Below are 26,967 nucleotides of genomic sequence, written 5' to 3' on the forward strand. Positions count from 1 at the left end.
TTTAGAATCTAGAATATTTTATTGTATGAAATCTTGTACAAAAAGTGACCTGACAGACATTCTGATCTTTCAGTATCCAATCCCGCCTGCAGCAAAAGAGCACATTTCACAAATATCAGCCTTCTACGATTTACTTGGTCTGATCCATGGCAGTGGTACAAACTATCAGATTTTCCCCCCAACACCATGAAATTTCAATTGGCACTAGCACAAAATGAGCCCTTTCGCTGCAGACAAAACTGCACAATGATTCAAAAAAGCAAGAAAACACTGACAACGGCAGAATCAAAGAAAAAAAGCTAAAAATACTAAGTGGCATGCCCTTTTCTTGCTCTTAATAATTTAATGATTTTTTTTTGCAGGTACCAAACATCAATCTACCATCTGAATTTTTACATGACCAATTGCATACCTGATGCTTGCCACTATGCATTTATCACATTACACTGCCTGACTAAAATGTTACAAACTATAATAGTTTCAAATTACAAGAAAACATATTACACAAAGCATCTTGCATTACCACAAACTAAAAATGACTGATAAAAAGGAAGAGAGAAGCAGACATGGAGACAACCCATAATTTTAAAACCCAGCCAATCCATAAGAAATTATAAAAGCAATTTTATGTATGTGATACATAGTTAACATGTCCTACAATCGCAAGCCACATTCCCATAAATGAAACCTTAATGTTAAATGATCTTATGTAGAATGGTACGCTGTGATATGCATTAAAACAAATTTCTAGCATGTCTTGTCTTGAAATTTACAAGCATGGCAATATTATTCAAAATTTATGGAAAATTTTTTATCGCCAACTTAATACTACAGTTTGTGATAATGTAATCATAATTTTCTGATTACACCCACAACTATCACTGGAAACAACCCTTACTCCAATTCATGATAAAGCCAATTCTGATATTCTTATAGTTTATTCATATATGTATTTATTACCTGTTGGATCTCATTTTAAAATATATGTAGATTGGTTGAGGAAGGAGTTTCATTGGTGATTGCCACCCACAGTGGCAAATATGACTTTCGATTCTAGGAAATCAAGATGTCTCTCCATGCCCTACTTACTCTCATATACTGATGAGCAACACAGTCTGGTTAAGAGATTCTATAGTAAAAATCTGTCAAAAATATCACTTTTTAAAATGACGAATGATATACATGATTTTCTCCTTATCCTTAAAAAAAAAAAAGAACGTTACAATGAGAATGAGTTGCTCATTCTGAGATGGAGTGGTTACAGACAACAGGAGGGAGTGGGGTTTTCAGAACACACTATAAAAACCACATCTATTTATCTAAGAATCTTCATGTATGACACATCAATCGCCATGTATCATGTACTTCAAAACACCAAAAGTTACACACAGGGGAAGGGGGTTGCTTTTGTACTCAACTGATATTTATATTATATATATATTTATATATACGGTACATTTCATTTTTTCTAACATTAGTTACAATTCCAATGATTCCAACTTAATATTGATACTGTGAACATATCAACCCCCTATAAGTTTATTTTGTATTTGTAAAGGTACATGTACAAACACTGCCAGGCCAAGGAGTACAGGCAACCTTACATCCAGATGAACACCTCAGTATCGCAACATCAGATCGTCAGAAAGAACATGTCTCGGTTACTTGCCATTACCGTCTACTGTTTCAACTGTTACCTTACTTCCTTCTACTGGAAATGCCCTTGTCAAAAAAAAAAAAAGAATGAGAAAAAAAGTAACCAAGAGAAGATAGTAGCGTGTCATCCTTGGTTGCGTACTCCCAGCACCTACAAATGTTTACTTGCTCTCGGCATCTTCCCCAGATTCGGCTCCCTTGTCTTCCTTCTTTGGGCGGCCACGGCCACGTCCACCACCAGATGACGACGACTTCTGCAAGGATGCAAAAACAAGGGTTCAAATTTTTGCCCCATCCAAATATTACATATATAATTAAATTCACATTATTGATTCATTGGTTTAGTTTATTTTGCTTTTCTGCCACTTTAAGCTAATCACAAAGATGAGGAATGATAAGCAGGGAACGGATTTATATGTAAATACATATTTATGTATGGAGCTGTACTCAATTATATTTTGTATTATCCCTGTGTATCATGGCATGTAATTTTTCACATTTGTGCATATATTAGGTTTTGGCTCATATTTTATAAATTATTTCCATATTTCAGAACATATACTCCATGTTCGTGTAATAACTACATGTCTCGATGTAAACAAAACAGTTAGCTGAACTTCTTGCAAATAAAGCCTGAATTACATGGAACTGGATTTGCAGTAGGAATAACCTAGTTGGTGCTGGACTGGCTACCCATTTGCTATTTTTTGCCTCGCACGATACTTGTTATCGTACTTATTGACAGACTATTGTCGGCTAAGACATAATGCAGAGCAGACAATCTGTCAAAATGGATGAGCAATTTGATAAGAATGTTGTAGGAGAATTACTGCTTTGTGAGTTTATCAAAAATTAAAAAAGAAAAGTATGGACTAGAAATTGGCTAAAAAAAATATGGTAATCAATGTGAACCGAACAAGCTTTTCAATTAACTCTAATGTGCATAATCATGCAAGAGATTCGCAGGAATCTTTTGTAAGTAATAATAAGGATTTTCTTTTTTGGCTAATCATATTAATCACGTACACATCTCATCGCTTTGCATAAATGCCTAAATATGAATGAACTGAACACGAATGCACTACCTTTTCTTTTATAGAGAAACTAAACAAAAACATCCAACACTCGGAAACCACAGACAAAAAAGCTCTCCTTTGCAAACTCGCAGATTATCTTCACATGGCCAAACTTTGCTCTGATTGGCTGTTCCACAGAATCCAGTCAAGGAAAGCCATTAGTAATTAAAACATTGCATATTCCTCAAAACCAGTCAAGCTGCCATTACTTCCTGTCAGGTAGCCAGTTTAGCACCAACAAACTTCATATCTATTTTCATGTGATTCGGTCTAAACAAATGAAGGTTTAGTACCTTCTCAAATTACAAGTTCTGTCACCCAAACAATATATATATATATTTCAATTTTACACCTCCCAACTGTTTGCTTTTGCAAAACACTTGAAATTCCCATTTATTCTGCAACTGTCACCAATAGAGAATGAGGGCTCAAGCATTAGCTCCTGGTTGTTACAAACAAAATGTTTGCCAACTTTGGAAGAGAGTACCAAATCGAGCAGCCCATTGCTATCCCCACCCTTGCCACTAGTTGCATGCCCAACAGCAGCACCAGAAACAACAATTTTGTGGCACAAGTATGTTTTCAGACAGTCACAGTAATATAGTTACAACGTCGAGAGAAGCACAATCCATTGTTTTAAAACTCTAAGAGTTACGTACAGTCAACTCTCGATTCTACGACCCCGGGTATAACGACCCTTTTCCCGGGAACCGTGAAAAATTTAGAAAAAGATAGAAACATTTGAAAAAAAAAAGTTGAAAAATTGAAGGAAATCGGCCGAAAAATGAGTCGTTTTTTTCCCCCACTCATTTCCTTCACGAGCGCTCTACCGCTCACAATTGGGTCTGAACTAAAAATAGACACCACCACACCAAACTTGAGTGATATCCAATAGCACTTGACCTCTGCCCTCCCCTCCCTCAAGAGCACCAATGTTACCACGCACCCGACGGCGCTACCCAACGCGCCAGGCTTGTTTTGCCACGCTTTTTCTTGGATAGGCGAGAAGAAAAGATCGAATGTGCTTGGATGTTATTTTAAATCGACCTTTTGTTTCCTTGTCCTAAGAGCTGCTGAAAACTCGCGGGGGAGGGTAGGAGCAGCCCAAAATGACTGCTGGACTTGCAGTCTTTGCCAATGTGTATGGCAGGTCAAGCTCTTTCATCGATAAATACACCACCTTGAGAGATAAGATCGCAGGAATGTTCGAAAATACAGATGTGTGGCGCCTGGAAGTCTGGCCCATCTGTCCAGTTCAGCAGGTTCCCGTGAGTGAGCAACTCTCGGCCTTGTAGCCGACAACTTCCGGTAACCGCTTTCATTCAAAATGTGTTCTTTGTTCCCTGCAACACTTCATAAAAAAGCGAAACTGTTAGAGATAATCAAAACCACATAGGTAAACTAAAGATCGTCAACCCGCTTAATGCGTTGACATCCAGGTTTCCACAAAAGTTTACTTCGATCTTACGTGTGCATCGTGCATCATAACTCCCGTTTCCCACTATATATGTTTTCCTAATTGTGTCGATGTCGTAATATCTGCTAAAAAAAAGTGTTCCGTTGGCTTACTGACTTCTCCCTCCTTTCCTGTCAGGAAACGTAGGGGGGGGGGGGGGGGTGCGATGCAGATTGTTTCAGCCACGAGATTTTCTTGCTGATGCGGGCTGATTACAGGCGAGGGTGGAAAAGGACCCATCCCTCTTCCTTTCCTTTGACGTCTAAAATGGGGCAACCAGTTCTGGATATATTCTTGAAAACGAAGGAAAACCATATAACAAGTAAAACAAAAAGCCCCCCCCCTTTCCCCAGCTCATTCTCTGCCACTGGTGTGCACGGCAATGTTGATAATTGCAGAATTCAGTTGTTTTTTTTAAAATTTATTTATTATATATTTTTTTAATGCTGTTGTCTGCATAGGAAATATTGCCCGTATTATTGTCTGTTGTGTGGTAAAACGTAAAGCAAGGGTCATTTATTTTTCTTTACACTGCTGTTAAAAGTTCCATCTGCCACCTGTTGCTCCAACTTCCAGCCTGTGTCTCTGTTTTTACGATGCAGCTGGCGCCAGTGTTTTGTCTAGCGTCTGCTAAGCTCTTGCTTGCAGATAACAGCGATGACTCATCCAGGGCAAAGAAAAAGTTATTGTTTTGAATCTCCCAAAGCTGTTTTGATTTGATGATAATGAAATTCCATCTCCAGAAAGCAAAACAAGAGTTAAAATAACTTCATGTTCTGTGCCTTCTGATAAGCACAACTGTAAATTTAATTTACCTTTCTTCAGAACCATTCATGTGGAAGAAAAAAAAGTGTGTTCAATGTAGGAATGGTCGCTGAGACTGATTAAAAATACATTATTCAAGGGGAAAAGGTTTGGAGGGGTGGGTGTTTGACATCCAGAATACTCCTAAATCCAACATTAAATCGTCCATTAACCTGAGAGTAAATACCGATCTACCATTTTGATATGTGAAAATGCGCAGTTTCATAAAGCTTGTTTTCAGTTCATTTTATGCTGATGGGCTAATCGGGACTAAATATACAGTTTAAAGTGAAATTCAATTCCAAACCCGAATGATTATCAACTGCCACCTTGTTTAATGACCTGTCCTACAATACGCTTTGGGTGAAAATAGATCGCAAGTTGCGCATTTCCTTTTTCACGCTGGATTACAATGCAAGTCAAGGAAGGAGTTTGGACTGCTCCCTTGAATGGGGAAGGAGGGTGAATGAAGTTGGTTGAAGCAAAGAAAAGTGACTTTTTTTTACGATGTATTTTACACAGCCGAACCAGAATGAAAATTACAGCCCTGCCTTTATTTTTTTTGTCTGGTACCTAGAGAGGTTGTGTTCTTTCTCCCGATGAGATCTTATCTTACCAGTTAATCTTGTAACAGACAATGCTCCAGTAAACCCGTATAAAATCCAACATTCATTCTGCCCGATTATCTCCCGACTTTTGCTGGCACCAGTCTGACTGGTGTCAAGATTCTTTGAGTTTCGCTTGCAATAAGCGAGAGATTGTTTTCCTTTCCATAGGTCTCAGTGGAAACGGGTTTCTCATGAACTACAATTGTAAGAATTTCCTGGAAAAGCAACGACTGTGTACAATTGAAACAAAGTAACATTATTTTAAATTCTCTTTTGTGAAAACTTTTTCATGTTCTATTTTCCTTCTCACAACATGCATCCTGTGCATAACAGGTTGTATAACTACCAGGATAAATGGTGTTACCATCTCCTAGGCCTCTTTGTGTCCGTTTGAGCTCCCTTTAAGCTGAAAATTCCAATAACGACCCCTTCGAAATAACGACCCTTTTCCCGGGAACTGTGAAAGGTCATTGAATCGAGAGTTGACTGTACATAGTTTCTTGTATTATCAAAAAGGTACATTTCTACAATTTTAAGTTCATAGTTTGGTGAAAATAACTAAATATATATTTACCTACAAGGTGCATTCAATAAATAACCAGAAAAGTAGAATAAAAAATCTAAAATACGACCATGATTGTTATATGTTTGTTATTTCGTGAAGGCATCTGTAAGCTATTCATAGCCATGCTGGAAAACAGTTACACAAGATGGCGGCACCCTTACAGGAGTGCTCCAAGTTGGACCAGCAAAGTCTTGTGAGATTTTTGTTGAGTGAAGGCGTGAAACCGATAGAAATTCATTGCAGCATGACAGTTCAGTAGTGACAACTGTAGGAGTCGATCACAAGTGTACGAGTGGGCTGAGAAGTTCAAACAGAGCATATTCAGTGTTGATTCTCCACGTCCAGGTCGCTCCGTCACTGGAGTCACGGAAAGCAACATTGCACAAGTGGAGGACTTGATACGGGAGAACCGGCGTATTACTGTCAGTGAAGTTGCTTCCCAGATGGAAATAAGTGTAGGATCAGCACACCATACCAGTCATGACATACTGAGGTTCAGGAAAGTGTGTTGATGTGTGCAGGGAGCTCTTGCGCCGTTATGAAGTTCACGGTGAGGCATTTCTTCATCATATTGTCAGAGATGAAAGTAGGATTCATTTATATGAACCAGACTGTAAGAGGACAACAATGGAAGAAGATGCATGCACAACGGAGTGTCGGAAAGGTCATGTTAACTTTGTTTTGGTACCACAAGGGGCCAATTCTTAAATATTACATTCCCAGAGGTCATAATGTAAACAGTACCAACTACTCCAATCTTTTGAGCAAAAAACTGAAACTAGCCATTCTGCAGAGACGACGTGGTCTGGTGTGCTTTTGCTCGATGACAATGCCAGTGTCACATTGTCTTTCATCGAGGACCTCAAGTTTGAGTGCTTACCCCACCCTCCATATTCCCCCGATCTCGCACCTTCCAATTTCCATGAAACTAGGTGTATAGAGGGGCTCAAAGGATGAAATGTGTTTGTTTTTTTTCCGGCTAAAAAAAGGTTTTATGGGGCAAATCCCCCTCAAATGTCAAGATGAGGACAAATGGAAGTGGGGATCTGACCCCTGTGTCCCCTCCGATTTCCATGAAACTTGGCAGGTGCATAGAGGGGCCCAAAGGAAGGAATAAGTGTTTTTGTGTTTCAGCTAAAAAACTGTTTATGGGGGCAACCCCCTCCCTCAAATGTCAAGATGAGAAAATTGAACTGGGGATCTGACTCCGAAACCACGTAAATATGGCATAGGAAGAACACGCACATATAATTGGAACACAGACAGCACAGAACTGTAGGACTGTCAGTACCAAACGCATGTGCTATCATGAGGGACGATGGCGGTTACACAAGTGGGACACTTGAGATATGGAAGTGCATATCACTGGTAAACACAGCTCTGTGCTGTGTGTGTTTCAATTATATGTGCGTGTTCTTCCTATGCCATATTTACGAGGTTTCGGGGTCAGATCCCCACTTCAATTTCTTCTCATCTTGACATTTGAGGGGGTTTTGCCCCCATAAACAGTTTTTTAAGCTGAGACACAAAAACACTTATTCCTTCCTTTGGGCCCCTCTATACAGCTGCCAAGTTTCATGAAAATTGGAGGGGGACACTTAGATAACCTCCCTTGTAAGTGATTCGAGGTTCCAGAATGACAATGAAGTCCAGTCAGCAGTGCATGAGTGGTTACGAATACGTGCATTGAACTAGGGGGGGGGGGGGATATGTTAAAACATAGTACTGTAGTTATTTTGGTGCTTGAAATAAATATTTGTTACAACATATTTCCGGTTATATATTGAACGAGCCTTGTATTTAGCACATTTTTACATGTCAATCCATTCATTGGTAATTAGATGGATGGGAGGTCAAACATACAGGAATGAAACAACAAGAACTCCATGGACGATTATACTGGTTGTAATTCCAGATGCCAGAGCCTTGCAAGTCTGTCAAATGCAGTCAAAGGTGTACTATGTGGAAGAGAGGTTGACATTTGAGTGTCTTTGAAAAAGGGAGCCCTTTCCACCCCCCAAATTATCAAAGTAAAGTTTTTGAAATTCATACTTTTGCAGATGTGAATTTTCAGGTACGGGGTGACGTACGAAAGTAAACCTTAGAAAGGAAACTACTTGTCATAGTGTTGGAGGTTTGTTCTTATCTTTCTTTCTGGAAAGACCATGCTCTTTAGGGAAGTGAAATATTGTCATCCTCCCTCCCAAGACAAGCTATTAGAAAAAAAAATATATAGACATTTTACCCCAGTATAAAGGTGGGATGTAAGTACTTGCCATTTGACCAGAGTAAATCAAACAACACACTATGACATGCTGTGCTTTGGACTCTGACTGCAGGACAGCATTGGTTTACGTCTGCTTGGGTTTTCAACCTGTGTATAGGACTGGTGGCAACCCACCATCGTGAGGAAATTAAACTACGAGTGAGTAATGTTAACCTGGTCACGGATTCTCCTAGGTATAATGGCTGGGTGTTCGACGTGCTGACCCCATTACTGGTTGAAGATCTCCACACTTCTAGGTAGGATTGTGGGAGGGAGACTGGCAGTCGGGAGATAGGCCAAGGCCTTTACGGGCCGTAAAGCCACGAGTTAGTACTCATATAGCACTGAAACTCCATACACACATAAATGAAAAAAGAAATCTGATGAAAATCTTAGTCAACATTTCATGTTGCCACAAAAAACAGTTGGCAGTGTGCCAAAAAATTGTATCCATACAGCAAGCAACCTTCCATTTATTCCTTGAAGCAGAGAAACACTCTCACCAAACTCATTAGAATGAAAGAAATTTGAAATGAAAGAACACAAATTTACACTGAAGAGTAAAATTTGTGCACAAGCAAAAGATTTGCAAATTCCTCACTATAGCACATGCACCTACACATGTAATAAGCAAGTATAAGACAAAAAACAATATACATTTAATATATGCAAAATTTGCACTCCCAAATTTCCCATAGCCTTGATATTATGTAAATTATTTCTATTTTTAATACCCTGAATTTAAAACCACCACGTTTACATGAAATACAAATGAACATATTGTTAAATATTTATGATAGTTTGATGTAAACTGGATTAATTTGGATTATAATCCTCACTATCCCATGAATCAACAAGAATATCAAATTTTGGAATATATAACCAAACATCTCAAAGATTATCAAAAGTTGTTTAATTTCATGTATTCAGACAGGCTAACCTGGACTGGATGTACAATTTAAAGTAGGATCAGTGTGCCTCCACCATGGATCAAACCTGAGACTCCTGATTACAAGTCAAAAAGTATTACCACGGTGCCATTGGGGACGCAACCAATTTCTGGATAAATGAAACCATGCAAAATAATCTTGAAGAGTGTGGTTTTGTTTCAAAAATCTACTTCACTCTGAATAGCGATTCAGCTTATACAGAGCATTCTCTGACATTTGCTACGAGAGACAGCGGCAAGCGGCCCGGCATAAGGGCTTGTCTTTCCCGGTAAACGGGTGCTCGACAGTCGCTAGAGTCCACTATTAAAATTACAGTTTTCACATTGTGTACTAACCTTGACTACAGAAGGTAGTTGAAAAATCTCTGCTGGATAACGTTCCCGGCAACTCCGAAGGAAATCGGCACTTTCACGTAAGGCTCTCTCGTAGCGAAGGGATGCTCTTACAAGTTGCTACAACCAATATAAAAACAAAAAGTGCAAATCACTGCCTCCACATACTATCTATACTATGAAAGGCAGAGAAGAACTTACCTTGGCCTTGCTTCGGCCCTTCTTGCTGGACCCCTTTGGTCTTCCACGGCCCCGCTTGGCAGGGCTGCCACCAGCATTCTTTGCCTTGTCCTCGCTGGCCGGGCGGCTGCGCTTCTCAGCCTTCTTGGCAGCACCAGTGTCTCCCTAGGGGACAATTCCTGGCATTAACACTACTTTACATGAATGATTTCCTTCAATTTAAATCTAAAAACCACTTTTATGAGATACTGAATAACTAAGGGGAAAAAAAGAAGGCAAGTCATCCATGGTGTATCACCAAACACACCAGTGAATCAATAACACAAATTGTTGTTACCTGTACATAAAAAGCAGAAAATAAATATTCTTAAAGAAAATCAATATTAATAAAATGAGTTTCACTTATTACTTGATTACAAGATAAATGTGTAAAGATGCAAAACACATAGTTCAAAAATAAGTGGAACCTCTACAGGGTGGCTACAAACAAGCAGAAATAAAATTCCCTGACTTTTCCAGGTTTTCCAGGACAAAATTTACATTTTTCCCTGACAATTACAAACTAAACTAAATCGATGTTTTTGCAAATAGAAATAATAAACTCACACAGATCCACATATGGGTTTGTTAAGTACCAATATTATCTTAAATTGACTTAATTTCTCTATTCTCTACGATTTGAATTCAAACTGCAAAATAGTGAATTTGGAAAATTATTACAATTCACAAGCTAGGAAAGGATTACGGAATTTTATCATACGCAGTAAGTTTAAAATAAAATACTTGATTATTTTTAAAGTTACGACTAAATGAGATAAGAGTGAAGAGTGAATGATTAAGAAATGTAATTTGTAATTTATCAGTCTCCTTATGCATTCTCGGTATTATATGTTGATATTCACTGAGATTTGGAACCCTCTTCTTGCAAGAACCATGAGTGCGGATTCATTTTTCAAAGCATAAAGCTACTTCTCTCTTCTCTGTAAAGCAAAAAACTTAACTCTTGCATATAAGTGAAACAATTGAATCGAACAAAATAAAGTGTCATTTTTCCTTACATTATCACTGGGATTTCTGCTTCAGTAGAGTATATCCAAGTGAAGTACTGTGAAACTGACAACATGCAGTTATACCATTATTGCTGACAAAAAGGGTATGTAGGTATTAGAAATTTAACGCAAGGAATTTATAGAATTGCATTGTATAGGTACCTGATTTAGCTAACCACACATTAAAACCGAAACACTCTAATAATAAAAGCTTCTGAAAGTTCATATACGAGGGGAATCCTGAAAAAAGCTCCAATGGTGCTTATACGCAGCACTAGTGGTCGGAGAGCCACACACACACACATGCAGGCAGGAAGAAGTGGCATGTAACTGTAATCTGGTACAGTTGCAATGCAGCCCTTTTAGGACAGTTCTAGGTTAAAGATTGAAGCTCTCGTACAGTCTCCCACCACGCTCAGAATTTGGCACAGAGCCACCAGCAATCGTGTGAGGTGTGCAGACCGGACGTCGTGAGTGATAGTATGGTCAGACGATGGTGCAGACAATTCACGGAAGGTCAATCGAATGTGCACAACCCCATACAGCTGAGTACACACGGGCCCTTTGCATCACTTCAGGTGAGAGATCTTGAACCACTCCCTGTACAGCCCTGGCCTTGAATGTACAGACTTTCACCTCTTTGTTTAACTGACGAGGTTTCTGGCAGGGCAAGGTTTGACAGCTACACTGTGGTAGAGATAGTTCCAGTCTTTGCTGTCAGACACATATACCATGGGCATACAAAATTTAGTGCCATGCTACGACGAATGCCAGAACAATGGTGGTGATTATGCCGAAAATTAGGTTAGGACTCACTGTTACTAATGCAACAAATTACAACTGATATTCTTGTTTCATTCATGCCTAATCGATAGGGACCTTGATATTTTGTTATTTTTTTTAATTGGTTTATTTTCTTATTTTTTAATTTTTTACTATACGGTGTTATTTTCCCCAAAATTAACATTTTCATTTTAGTGCATTTTCTGGCAAATATCTGAAATTATACCTTCATGGTGTTTTTAAACTACTGTTTCAAATTGTAAGTCACATGGCTTATGCCTCTTCGTGAGAGTTTGATATCTTGAAAGTTATTTTGGGAAAGTTATTTTCCATACCCCTGTTTTAATTTTAAGGTAAGGATTTTAGATAATGGAATTTTCCCCGTATATACTGAAGGGTACATAATGACCATAAGTGGCGACGCACCCAAAAAATTAGAATCAATCAATCTCACGTGACAGATACAGATATATTATGGCACCAAAAATTGGCATTATCTTTTTTTGACTTGCTAGTGTTACGTTTCCCAAAATTCGCGTTTTTGTTTTAGAACATTTATCTGCCAAATATACCAAAACGTAATACTCCATTGTGCTTTTAAACTATTCTTTTAAATTGTAGGTCACATGGTCTACGTATTTTCGTGACAGTTTGATATGTTTGAACAGATTTTTGAGGAAATAAAAGTAAAGTGCTCACCTGCAATTTGCCATGAAGGTGCATAGGGGTGTGGAGTTTGGGCCCTACACTTTCATGATCACGGCTGAAAATGGGGGTGATGTGATCAGCACCATGCTCCTGGCTACCTTTATCCCTCAAAGTTTCCTTCAGGTACCTGCTTGACATGATGCTGGGTGCGTGCCGGAGCACTTTGAATACGTGGAAAATATTCCAGTTCTCCCCCGCAGGGAATCGACCCCGCGTCTATCCCATGGTATTCAGACGCTTTAACGATTGAGATCCATTATTTCTCGCTCAACAAATACCGATGGTGAGCACTTAGCTTGGTAATTCAAAACACATCTCGTGCAACAAATACTGAAGATGTGGTTCCTGTGTGACGGTAGATACGCATTCGATCTCCTGTTAGAACACTGCCACTTTGCTCTGTGATGCAAATGGTTTCGATACAAGTTGAAAAAATCGTTGGAAATACATGATTTAATGTGGCTGTCTGAATTTATTCCATTATAGTTTACTCTTGAATAAAATGTTTGGAAAACTTGCACTTTCTATGTATACAAACATGGCCTAGAAAAGACAAGAATGTTGGATTTCATGGAATTTTTTGTTGTTTTAGGACATTTTTTAAAAAAGTCGCTAAAAACATCAAAAATTCGCATTATTTCAAACGGGCGAAAAATGTCCCCCAACATCACTGCACATTCATAAACATAACTTCGCAGTAATTACCATTTTTCACGGTTTTCACGTTTGCTAAAAATTAATGTCCCTACTAATTGGAAATTACTTTCTGGGCACCCCTCGTATAAATCAGTGGATGGAAAGTGAAAATTTAGCAGGGCTGGCAGAGAAAAGTCAATTCTTGAAGAAAATGATTTGCTTGTATGATTGATTTTTTATTAGTATTTTATTTCATAATATTGGACATTAACTTCACTCAGAGCGATTAATGACCATCTCTCATGAGTTTAAACAGACAGAACAGAGAGTGACGTTAATTTCATTGCAACACTAGTGTTGCAGTAAATTTGAGGTTTGGAGCATGCACTTGCCAATTTTTATAACGTTCACCAATGCAGATTTATATTTCACTTTTTCGTGATAGTATTCAATATATATCCCGTTTGGTTGGATTCTTCTTGATATCTAAGAATAGTGCAATGTTATTGTAAACGTATGTTAACTTGTGCGAAACCAGTAATACGTCAGGATGATTAAAGAAAACCTTCGTAAGCACTGCTACATTAAATAAGGTGAAGTGAGCCAGAAGAGTAATAAAATTCCAGCAGCATATTTGCAGTCTAAAGCTCTTCTTGTTTATGCATGCGGTTTTTGTTGGATGTTGCAGTCCGAAGACAACCAACAAAAATCAATTCCATACGAGTGCCATGCAAGCAATTTCTGTCGCATGTTGTAGTAAGATACTTTGTCGGGTGGAGATATTAGACAAAATTCTTATGTTTCTATGTTCCTTCAGTTTGTCCAACAAAATGCGTTACTACGCAGTCTGAGAACTATCGGAGGGCGCCACCCGCTCCCATCCCCGCCATCTGTTGACAGTTTTCTCCTCTTACTACTCCCATACGGACAAGAAAAAATGATAATTCAATGCATATTCCACGTAATAGAGGCTTAACACATTTTTCTGCCCCTCCGGAAATTTCTCTCTCTCTCTCTCTCCTACCATCACTGGTTTCTGGCGCTGTGGTTGTGTTGTGCATAAAAGGTGCCTAAAACTTGACGCCAAAACTTAACAAGATTTCCTGTTCCCCTGCAGTTCCATAACAATATCAAAAAAGAAGTCAATCAAGACAAAATTCCCTGACTTTTTTTGACACCTCAAATTCCCTGACTTTTCCCGGTCTGTCACCACCCTGGTTTGTATATTGTTATTTAGAGTCGCTCTTTTAGCTTATCGCAAGAATGAGGATGAGTGATGATATGATGAAATTGGTGAAGGAACACTCACAAAGAACAACCATATCTTTCATTGCCTTTTTTTTGTGAAAAATTTGACTGCCCCTTTGTCAATGAAGTAGCAAGTTCTCCAAGGTGATTAAATTTTAAAAAAAAATTAACATCACTTTCCTGCTACTTTCGACTAATCAAATCAATGTTCATTAGTAAGTTGAACACACATGAACAGGAAACATAACACACACTCATACAGGATTATACTGGTTGTGCATTTGGATACCACAGCCCTTGTGAGTTTCTGAAACGACCATCCACTTGTACTGTGTGGCCCTTAAGTAGGTGAACATCAAGTTCAGAATGAAGACAAGAGATAATCAGGAAGAATGAATACCTTTGAAGGGCGGCCCCTCTTCTTCTTCTCATCACCAGTTGCAACATTGTCATCGGCCATTTCGCGCAGAGTTCAAGTGACTGTAAAAAGAAGATATACATTTACACAATAAAAAAAAGTGTTGACTGTCCAAAGCTACACAAACCAGAAAACAATATTTTTTGTATATAATGCCCATCGCTTTTGAAATTGGTGATTAAATCAATGCATCTTCCGGTACCAAGCGTCTCGATCGAGACGATGTGTCAAGGTCGTAGTTTTTACGTTATAACTTTTCTATTTTTGGCTAGAATTTCGATTATTTTTTATATATATTGTTCCTAACACATGTATTTAACAGAAATGTTTTTTTGTCTTCATGAAATTGGAGGGGAAAAGGGACTAATCTTTTGAGTCTCTTTTCAAGGTCAATTTTTTGCCAGCAAATGAAGACCGGCTTTGTTGTTCTAAAGCAATGCTTTTTCACTCCCTCCTGTTAACTGCATTCGAAGGAAGCTTGTTTATCAGTATCCGATGTCAAAATGAAAGTTTTCCGTGAGGGCGCAAGCAAGGGGTGGGGGGAGGGGGAAGACTGGTTGTTGAATCTGCCTTGTGAATATGGAATTTCGAAGTGCGCTGAAGGAAACCTTTGTTTTTTTTTTTTAGCACAAGTGTCCACAAGTTGCAACAGGGGTTACCCTGCATTGTCTAAAAATAGAATTTCAAGCAGCTGCAAGAATCAGCGCTCATTTTTCACTGCGTTCTAGCTTTTCATCCGTGAATGTTGTGCGTAGGTGTCGTTTTGTGCCCAAGTGCGAGGACATTTTTTGGGTGAAGTGACAATTTTTTAAAATAATTTTTGGGGGTTTTCTCCCTTCCCCTCCATATATATGCCAAATTTGCATAAATTTTGCATTTTGACCTTTTTTGGGGAGAAACACCATTTTTTTTAAAGAGAAGTATTTTTGAGGGCATTTCCCCCCTTTCGCCCTCCATATGTACGCCGAATGTGCATCAATTATATATATCGTCTGAATCTGTGATTCATTCTGTGTACAATGGTATATCTTTCATATCTCTAGGGCATTTAGTTTCTGAGCTGTAACCAATTCAATCTAACTGCATTTCGCTCAATTCCGAAGCTTGAGACAGTGGCGTACAAGCCTTTCGTTTCAGGGGTACAACTCGCGTTACATTGGCCATACGGCAATGATGCAAATATTTTTCTGTTTCTTACCTGCCAGCAATAATTTCCATATGCATTTTGAACTTTTCATATCCTTTTTTTCAGGGGACGGGGGGAGAGACCCCATTTTTTTAAAAAAAGTATTTTCAGGGGATTTCCCCCCTTTCCCCCTCCATATATATGCCGAATGTGCATAAATTATATATATCGTCTGAATCTGTGATTTATTCTGCATACAACGGTATATCATTCATATCTCCAGGGAAAATAGTCTGAGCTAAAATCATTTCAAGGTACCAATACATTTTCAAGCTTGAATGAGTGGTGTGCTGACCATTCCTTTTGGGGGTACAACTCAAGTTACATGGTCATATGATAATAATGCAAATATTTTTGTGTTCCTTACATGTCAGCGATCATTTCCATCTGCATGTCGACACTGTCATGTACTTTTTTCTTGAGGGGAGGGTGTGGGAACCAATTTTTTTTTCTGAAATTTTGGAATTTTGAGTGTTAACCCCCTCCCCCTGCCACATATATATGCCGAATTTGCTTAAATTTTATATAGTCTGAATCTCTGGTTCATTCCGCGTACAACGGTATATCACTCATCTCTCTAGGGCAATTAGCCTCCGATCTAAACTCATTTAATTGAAACTCTGCATTTTGCTCAAAATCGGCTTGGGCACCAAAAGGTTAAATGTAGTAAACTAAAATATGTAAATATGCATATAAATAGTATTTTTGAGTGGGTTTATAAAACTCAATTTGAATATTTAACACAAATTGTTACACAACTTAAGATAAAGATAGAATAATTCAACCTTGGCAAACCAAATAATATGCTCCAGCCGTATGGCAGAATATCGCTTATGTATTGTAATGCAGCTATAGTATAAAACTTCACATTCACCTCAGTAAAGTGCCAAACACGCATTCTCGCAACACATGATTGCGATTGAAGCAAGCAAGAAAATGTTTACATCCATTTGTTTGCAGGCTTTCAAGGATATTAATTTAATGGGGGTGTCAATACTTTCTTAAGATCCCGAGATATTTTGTCTTTTCCAGCTTCTCTTTTGGCACTTTTGGGGTCGAAAACGTGTAGATACAATATCGCTAAATACAGTCTCCAAAATTTAATGTTCGAACTCTCTCTCCACTGCAGAAATATCTCGACAATCTAAGATTTAACACTTTATCAAGAGCTTCCTATTTCCTCCTTTAAATTTAATACTCAATCCTACCACCAAAATTTCCATGCTAATTTTAGACAGCATTGCCTACTCCCCCCCCAAAAAAATTCTCAGTCTCCACACCACAATTTCCACAACAGTCTAAGACAATAGTAAGACACAAGAATTGGATACCCACCCTCAATTTAATGTTCAATCCCCCTCTAACTAAAATACCAGCCACAATGTAAGACCTAGAGTTGGATTCTGCCCCCAACATTTAATTCAGAATCCCCCCAGAACCCCCGTGCCAATTAAGGCACAATATGTAAGAGTTGGATATTTCTCCCCTCCCCCCTTCGACAATACCCTTAAACACTTCCTTTTTAATCTTTATCTGTATTTCTTTTCTCTTTCCATATTCTTTAATTTTGTTTCTCTTTCTTTACCATTTCCTTCTGCTTTTCCTCTTTATCTCTTCTTCAATTTGGCAACATCGCTTTCCTACTCCAGTTTGTTTGCTTCTACTTCAAGAGAAAACTGCCCGCTTGGGTGTTTCTTTTAACAAAAGAGTACCGCTCCCTTTGTTAAACGCTGGGGATATAATGAACGTGCGGACTTGGTTAGAAAGTGCTTGCTGCTAATTGTGCGAACAACAGATCTAGGCGACACGATAAATGGCATGTTACAAGAACAGATCTAGGTGACGCGATAAGCTGCACTTGTTGCTTGCGTGTCGCTCAAACTGTGATATTTCCTCAAAAGCTTGCAACTCGTTGCCGTGATTTGTTTTTTCGCGCATGTGCGATGCAACGAGTGTTACTTTAGGGAGATTGCGCACCAAAGCGACACTTATCCCTTGAGAATTTCACCACCGAACGCTGGCCTGTGCTGCCCGTCATGCTGCTACGGTGTGCAACGTTGCTCTTCTTTGGCTAGTTTCCAAGCACCATGTGTTGCTTCGGTCTGAAAGTTGCATTGAACCGAAGGACCCGTGTTGCTTTGGTGTGAAATCCCCGTATCGTTTGTCGCATGCTGCTTTGGTCTAAAACCTCCTTGAGGAAACTGTGGAGTCAGAGCTTGTGTCCCTACTGTTCGAAAGGCTCATTGATTACAGACTGCTCGCTTCCAAGCGACACTTGTGGTTTGTCCCCCCGGTATGAAATCTCTCTCAGGATACTATTTATATTCTAATAACATAATCACATTGCGATGTTTCTTCTTGTGTTATGCACGCTATTTATTAATTTTATTTTACTTTTCTTTCCAAATTAATGCCATTTCGTGACTGCAAATCACTCCACAAATATAACAGTTTCAATCAATTCACTTATCGCCTTTCAAGACAAAACAAATCTACACAATATATTCCAAAAACTAACTAAGCCGTATTACTCTCATAATAAAATTAGTTGTGATACTGATAAAACTGCCATCTATGTTGTCATCCATCTCGGGTACCAGTTTCTTGGCTAGTTTTCCACACTACCTATTCAAGGCACTGTATTTGCTGCTAAAGCACTCCTTAATATTTGTTAATTATATAAAGACCGTGAATCACATGATCTGCATTTAAAAAAATAATAAAAATGTTGACATGGCCCCGGATGGTAAAAGTCTGTGGCATACGGTGACATTCATACTTGGAAAAGCAGACCCAGAAAAATTGAAGTGAAAAATCTTTAAAGTTTTTCTTCCTCCAAAACAATCCATCATTAGTGTCTATTTGAAGGTGATAGGTAATCTTTCTCTGCCCTTGCAAACTCATTAGTCATTTCTTGATAAAAATGTCCTTTGCATGCAAAAGTTCTTCTTTCCAACTGATCACCCTCAAGCATAATATGTTATTCTTCGGTCAAAAAACAGTTTTGTTTGTGTTGTGTAATTTTAAAAAATGCTTCGCTGATCTGCTTCAATGCTCATAATGGCATTATGTGGTACAAAAATATCCCTGGGTGTAGATATTTAACCGTACAGTTTGCAACATTACAGTAGATACAGGAGCAGTTCTTGCTGAAAATATATTTCCAAAGTATTATATTTTTTGGTCCATAAGATGCGCTCTTAATTTGGAGATGAAAAATTAGAATAAAAATGTTTACCTTTTACAATTACCAGTCACAATACATTCCAAAAGTTGAAAATTCTTCATGTGACATAATGTGTGTGTGTCACATTCGGAGTTAGAGTTAAAATACAATTATTCTTGTAGCATCACACTAGGGTGTAAATTTAATTTTGCCAGCTTTCGCTTCAGCAGGCACTGACAGACGTCAAGCAACCAGTGCTGGAACATTCAGTATGGACTGACCGACCCATATGCATTCTGTACAAAGATTCTGGTCTTAGCACAATTTCTATGAACTAAAAATGGATTAATATCATTGTAATGCTTCTCCCACTTATTCAACATTTCTAACAATATTATGTGTACTCATATTAGTAGTAATTTGTGAGCGTTTTAGGGCAATTTGTCAAAAACCGAAGAAGGGGCAAACTCCAGATTTTTGTTTTTTCCATTCACATTGTCTTTTTCACAAATGGAGGTAAGCCACCATCTTTAAAATTTAATGTAAAATCAAGAGACTTTGAAAACAATGACGACTTTGAATTACCTGATGATATTTGGGATTCATAATTTTAAATAAAAAATAATGTGCTCAATTTTTTTTATCTGAAATAAAAATAAAACAGACTGCTTCTTTTGATAGTTAAGTTGCTATATTGCAGCAATGTAACATTGACAACATCCATTATATAATGGATTCTGTTTGTTTAAAAAATTGCTAACCATTGTTGTAACTGTATCTTAGTCAAAATGAAAATAAATGTCTGAAGAAAGGAGCATGTGTTCTCCTGAAACGTCACAAAGAAAAACTGTTTTCTTATGCTTGTAATAACCGTAAACTACAGGAAAATAATTCAAAATATTTGTTGGAAAAATCTAACATTACACATTTATCATATTGCACCAAGTATCTATCAGAAAAAAAAAAAAGCAAATCCATGATCATGAAGCAACCTGCTCTGGGTGATTTCGGATGGAATGACCTGTATTTATAATTAGGAGTGTTAGATTTATTGATGTTCATAATTTTACGTTGTTAAGTTATGAGTGCTAAGTTTGATGGTGTTATCTCTTGCAAGTGTTCTTCCACTATTTTGAGTGTGCATTTATACAACCAGTTTTTAGTGATAAAAAGTGGTGAAAGTACTCAGATTTTTACTTACGTGGGTCAAACTTTGGGATCAAATACCTTCGTAATTTGTGTTTTCTACATGCTGGAGCCAGTTTTATGTTACGTCTGTCAATTTTAAAAAAAAAAGATTTAATTCTCGAGGGATAACAGTGGGTCAACGGTACATATGTTTCAAAGCACATTCTTTGTTGTAGACAGGCATAGACAGGCATGACAACCATGCAAATGAATCCAAGGTGTCACAAGGACCACATGTTATCCAAGATTGATAGAAACAGTCCTGCATATATTTTAGGTGCAATGGTGAAAAATATTTTGGAGACTGCATGAACCACTGATTTCATTACTAAAATTGTGACTATTTTTATGTTCAGACTACCTTCTAGATTTTATGGTAAAATTTCATGCAATATTTATATACAGTGAATATTGTGGTAACATTGAAACCACTTTATATCAAATCACAAAGTCCAGTTTTTATAGTATATATATTATATAGTATAAAACAGCATCATACCTAAATCAAGACACAAATAACCTAGTAGACTGGTAACTTTGAATTGGCACCTTCTGCCTCTCAAACCTCAGAACCTGGAAAGGAAAATAATATTCTGTCTTACTCCATAACAAATAAATTATTTGCTATTTGCACGGATACCAAAAGTAATATAACTTTCTTACACTTAAAGTCTTTACTAATCAGAACAATGTACTAGCATTCTTGTAACAGCCAGTTCTTCCAATAATCTTATGTTGCTTAAAACTGTGCAGTTAATTTAAGACAATGTCCCTAGAGCACTTAAAAATTAATAATTCTGACATGTTGGATTAAAAATTATAGATACTAGAGTTTGGACTCCAATTACAACTTAACCAGTAGATCTACATAAAAACGAGTTACATCAAAATTTAGCTTATTCAATTCTGCGTTAATCTATGCCAACCATTTTTGTTTCGAGTATGCCTTATATTTTTTATCGCCACGAGAACAATAAAAGGCCAGTTTTTTTGAGTTTTGCAAATGATCGCTCTCCTTGAAATTCCATAAATCAAAAATGGCTTGTCCGATTGTGATAAAATTTGCCTCTTTTTCCTTATCCTTTCTTTCTTGAACATGAGATAATGAGCCCAACCATTTTTGAGATGAAAGGAAATGTTCCAGATAAACAACGTTCTAATAATCTTGTGTCTGGAGGGAATAATTTTTGTGTGTGTGTGTGTGTGTGTGTGTGTCTCTCTCTCTCTCTCCCTGTTTTTTTACTTTATACGTGGTCTGTTAGGAAAGTAATGAGACTGATTTTCTGTAAACGATGAATTTTATTATTTTTACAAATCAAGGTTATCCCCTTGGGCAGCTACACAGCGATGTAGGCGTTGTTTCCATTGTTCATAGCAGAGCTGGAAGGCTTCTGCTGGAATACCTTTTAGCTCGTTGGTTACGCTCTTCTGGATATTATCCAAAGTATCAAAATGGCATCCTTTCAAGTGGTTTTTGAGCAAGGGGAATATAAAAAAAAATGTCACAGGGACTGAAATGATTTATGATTCATCACCTGTGATCACGCAACTGAAGAAGTCTGGCTCCCAGTCAAGGCGGTCCAGAAGATCAAGACACACATCCCTCCGAAGGGTTTTCTGCTCACGCGTGAGGTTCTTTGGAACAATCTTGGGGCACACTTTTCTCATGTCCACATCTTGTGTTAAAATTCCATGGACGGTACACACGTTCAAATTTAAATCACTACTGATCATTCTCACCGTTAATCGACGATCTGACCTCACAAGAGACCTCACTCTTTCCACATTGTCATCCGTTTTTGAGGTTGAAGGTCTTCCCGCACGAGGTTCTTGTTCCACTTGTTCTCGGCCTTCTAAAAAGGACTTGTGCCATCTCAACACTTGTGCCCTAGATAGTGCATGTTCTCCATAAGCCCTTTGGAACATTTCATAAGTCAAAGTAGCAGATTCGCCAAGCTTAACACAAAATTTGATGGCACAATGTTGTTCAAACTTTTGCCAGTCAATTTTTGTAACGCACCTCACAAACACAACTTCACGTCAGACGCTCTCAACAATCGTGTAGCAACTGTAGCAAGTTGAAACTTGTACTGAGTCAACGGCAAGCGTTCACCTACCTGTCGTGTGAAGGTGGGGGCAGCAACGTTGCCGGTTCGTGCACAATGTTGCCAGTCTCATTACTTTCCTAACAGACCATGTATCATTTGTATTTTGTACAGAGTCCGAAAAAGATTTGGCTAGAAGGTTGAAATGTAACGTTTAGTTTATATTTTAAAATAAAATAAATCCTGCCTTGGTCAGCATATGGAGTTTTCGGTTATCATGGAAATAAGGCTTAATGGTGTTAAAATTTCATCAGGATCTAACAAGCCATTTTTGATTTATAGAATTTCAAATCGAGTGATCATTTACTAAACTAAAAAAAACTGCCCTATTTTTTTTGTTCTCACGATTAAAAATATAAAGAATACTCGAAAAAAAATTTGATGGGCATAGATTAACTCAGAATTGAATAAACTAAATTTTAATACAACTGGTCTTTTTGTAGGCATACTGGTTAATTTTTAATTGCAGTCTAAACTCTAGTATCTATAATTTTTAATCCGACAGCAGCTTCCATCCTGTCATGTAGATCTCTCCCTCCTTCAGTTCCTTGCTCTTCATAAAGGAAACTGTACCTTTCGTAATTAAAACAGCAGGTGGCAACACTGCTGGTGACTCGCAATAGAAAATTTATATATATGAAGATTGTGCTTCATATGAACGTTCCTAGCATGTGAAGATGTGTTATAGAATAATAATGCATAGTTTTGTGTGGCACTATTTATGATATTGTTGCTAACTTTGTACGGGGCATGATGTATTATGCACTGCAATGGAGCTATCCACTGCTAAACATTTCCAGCGCAGTCGTGTCCAAAGAGAATTTCATTCATCATTTGGTTGCCCTAAACTTTTATATTGAAGTACAAGGAAGTGGTTCCCATCCAAATCAATAAAAAAAATGTTTCATAAACCCTCTTGATAATATAGCAAATTTGTAACAGCAGGATAGCTTGGAAGGGGATAAATGGCAGGTACAAAGAACACTAAACTTGATATAATCTGGGTCCTTCCCAGTTGTAGGTTGACAAAAAAACATGTAATAAATAATTCTTGATTAATAATTTCCCAAGAAAATTTCTTCGTAATAATAAATATGTGCATACAACACTTATAAATACATTTTTCTTTTTTTGATGGAACATGATTAGATTCCAGGAGGGCTGGTAAGATTAAGTGACACTAAGTTCCAATAATTGGCCTACCTAAATACCTGGTTGTACAGTCAAGGGCAAAGAGATAATGGTAAGCAAATTGCCCACCGCTACTTTCATTAATTTTTTATTCTGCATCCTGTGTTGTTTCCAGGAATGAAACTATGTTGGTTCGAAGCAGGCATTGATCTCTGCTTATTGGCGTCTTTATTTCAATTCATTGTCATCACATTGTGAAATTCAGAACGAATGAAAATGGCGGTGGACAATTCGCATACTGTTTCTTTCGTCGCTGGGTGTACACAAATGTTTCTCTTCCAAAGTGTAATAATTCTTAAATCGATTAATATTATTGTTTGTGTTTTACTTCTCGCTTTCATTGCCAGAACAAATTATAGAAATAATCAAGTCTCCACTTTCCCCCCTCTTAAAATTTCATAAAAATCTAGGTTGCAGACACATGATGCAGTACAACATTGCAATAAAAATAAGGGCAAGAATTTACAATACTGGACCCTTCTGTAATTTCTATGATACTGCCTATACTCATGAAATAATTACTCGCGATGATTTATCTGAGGTTAACATGTTGGGGTGAGTGTAGAAGTTGTAAAATAAGCTTTCCTATTCTCGCAATGATTCTCCGTATAAAAGTATGGGAACCATATTTGTTGATATGAACAATTGACGTTCGCAATTAGTTACGCTGTCTACAGCGTTGCCACACTGTTGATTTCATACTTTGAGAGCATGGATCGTATAAGAATGGCAGAAGAGAACAGTAAAAATGTTGTTGATTACAGGTAAGTTTGGCAATAATGCATCGATCGTAAAATTGCAGGATACGAAAATGGAGTCTTCGATGAAGAACGTTTGCCGTTAAAGTGCTACGAAAATAAGATATCTTTATAGGTTCGTTATCACAATTAGTGCAAAATCATTCACGGATAGCCCCACTGACCATTTTGGTAAGGTTAGGTTAGGCAAACAGTTAAAATTTGGGGTCGTAAAACCATGCACGGGTAGCCTCACAAACCATTGACTGACAGACCCACGAACCATTCATGGTAAGGTTTTTGTTAGGCAAGCATAGTTAAAATTTGGGGTCGTAGTAATGGATGGAATGTATATTTCGTTTTTAAGTATTGGAAACACAAAATCTTACGGTAAATAATAAGCAACCTTGCATGTCTGTTCTGATCACAGACCACTCATTTTGCAATTTCTATACGTGACCCCCAAAATTTTAACTTCAAATTTGTTATTAGGCCGCCTCAATTAGTGAGTATGCAAAATATTACAAAAATCGGGGAGGGGTCAGATATTGTAAATTCGCTCCAAAATAAGTTTACATTCCTTCATAAATAAAGCACAAATGTATGACAGGTATGCATTTTGTAGTAAACAAAAAAAGTCAATTTTTACAAATAGCAAACCATTATAGCATGTAAAATTACACGCAAATTACAGTCGTTTATACAATAAGGCTACTTGGTCTTCATATAGGTTCCTAATATTGTAAATATTGAAAAGTTGACCGTTTTTGACAGCATTGTGTGTCAAAGTTTTACTCGAGTCGAATCGTCCCACAATACGTAGAGGAGTATTAGTTCCTTACTTCAAAAAATACTTGAACCAGCTTCGAAAGTATTATGCTCCATGAGCGGGCAGGCGACGAGACAGCAAGCCGGAACAATTTCGAAATAAATTTTCTTTTCCATCTAGGACAACTGAAATGTTCTTTATAATATGGTGTTTTATGCACACAACTACCTAAAACTTGATAAATTCCATATCAATAAAAATAGAAGGGGGTTTCCCGCGGCCGAACCTAATGCAATGTTCAGATGTAACTGAATATACGACATTCATACTTGTTTATAAGCATATCTATTCCTAAATAACCATCAACAAATTAAACAAAAATATAAGAGCACAAGAAAAATTTCGGTGAGATTTGTTGTTATGACTATGTATCTAGAGCGACCAAACAAAAAAACTGGCAAATTTTGTAATTTTCTCAATCTGCAAAAATATACCAATATGGATGGTGAATCATCCACTTTCCATCATGTCCGCCCTGGAAGAATTTTATTACGCCACTATTCTACCGCACTATCATCATTATATTCTCTATTTTAATAAAAATTTCACATTTCTCAAAATTATTCCTAATCAAAGAACTGAAATTGCGCGCCCGCCATTTTCAAATCGGCTGAATCTCTTACGGAAAATAATGAACGAGTGCCTCATCAATTTTTTGCTATTTATAGAATGCGTTAGGAGGTACAAGACCTACCCAGAATTCGCAGGGAAAAAATATCAAGTATCACTACATCAATTGTAAGTTCACAAATGGCAGCGACTCGTTAATAAAATTTATTTTATATCAGCTAAGAAGCTCAGAAAATGCTCTCAGGAACCGGTCGACTCGTCCGCTACTCGCGGCTTCAAGGCTTCGATCGGCTTGACGCCATAGCTACACCGAGGGCTGCCTTCGTCGAAATTTCAATGGAGGTTTTTCAATTTTCTCTCTCACACTACATATCTCTCGGGCGATTTATGCACATCAAAATTTCCCACAAAAAATCTAATTTAAGAAGATATGTTTGATTTCCACTCTAAAAAATCCTTATAGGAAAAATTAAAGTGTAAAGAAGACGAATTTCTGGGCCACTTACCTCGTCTCACAAAGCCTGCCTGCACGACTACTTCCTGCGCGTGAATACAGATGGCGTCTGAAACCCGCCAAAATTTCGATAGCAGAGATTTGAAATTACAAGCTCTTATAAGCCTTTAACAAAAACCTTAAAATTACGATTTGTCTTTGAAATTTAAAAATAGTACATGTCCGATATTGTGAAAGATTAGAAAAACCGTGGAATGAATTATAAGCACTTGAAATACTAAATGCAACGGCCGTTTTGCTGGGGAAAAAAAGAGGGGGAATTGAACGCGGTAAAGTAAATCGAATAAATACTCGTTTGCATGGTTGCCTAGTCTACTTGTCAAATTTTGTACATATTTAGAAAAAAGTGTTCTTAGCGCTACTAGTTTTAGCAAGGAATAATGCATATATTATTATTTGTATGATTTGTGCTGTTTCCTTTCATACGATGAAGAAACTTCGCCGTTGTCTGGTTCTCACACATTGGACATGTGGCAACGTTCACTAAGTCTCTACATGTGGTACAATACTGGCGGGGGGGAAAGCGTATATCGAAAAGTTTGCCGCTCAAGCTAGAAGAGATGAAAGTAGGGGTTGGGAAACCTGATCTCGGAAACAGGATGTTGACAGAAAGAAATACGCATCCTAGCGTCTGCGGACATAACAACAGGGCAAATGTTCGTAACCATTGTTCCTTTTGCAAATATGAAAATTCTAGATATGGAAGATAAAATTACGATGATGATGTATTAGTAAATGCAGTCGAA

At 37.6% G+C, this 26,967-nt stretch overlaps 1 protein-coding gene across 1 annotated transcript; it reads right to left on the reverse strand.

Annotated features, from left to right (window-relative positions):
- Positions 1-26,295, reverse strand: LOC145997341 (uncharacterized). The gene is made up of 5 exons (XM_083134290.1): positions 26,214-26,295; positions 20,775-20,848; positions 14,718-14,797; positions 9,915-10,058; positions 1-1,910 (listed from the first exon to the last, which is right to left on the reverse strand). Exons 3-5 carry the CDS (start codon positions 14,775-14,777, stop codon positions 1,818-1,820), a joined length of 297 nt encoding a protein of 98 aa, XP_082990416.1. The 5' UTR covers positions 14,778-14,797; positions 20,775-20,848; positions 26,214-26,295; the 3' UTR covers positions 1-1,817.
- Positions 26,296-26,967: the final 672 nt, after the last annotated feature.

Source organism: Lepisma saccharinum, chromosome 13, assembly GCF_977018435.1.
Source record: "Lepisma saccharinum chromosome 13, izLepSacc3.1, whole genome shotgun sequence".
NCBI classification, from domain to species: Eukaryota; Metazoa; Arthropoda; class Insecta; order Zygentoma; family Lepismatidae; genus Lepisma; species Lepisma saccharinum.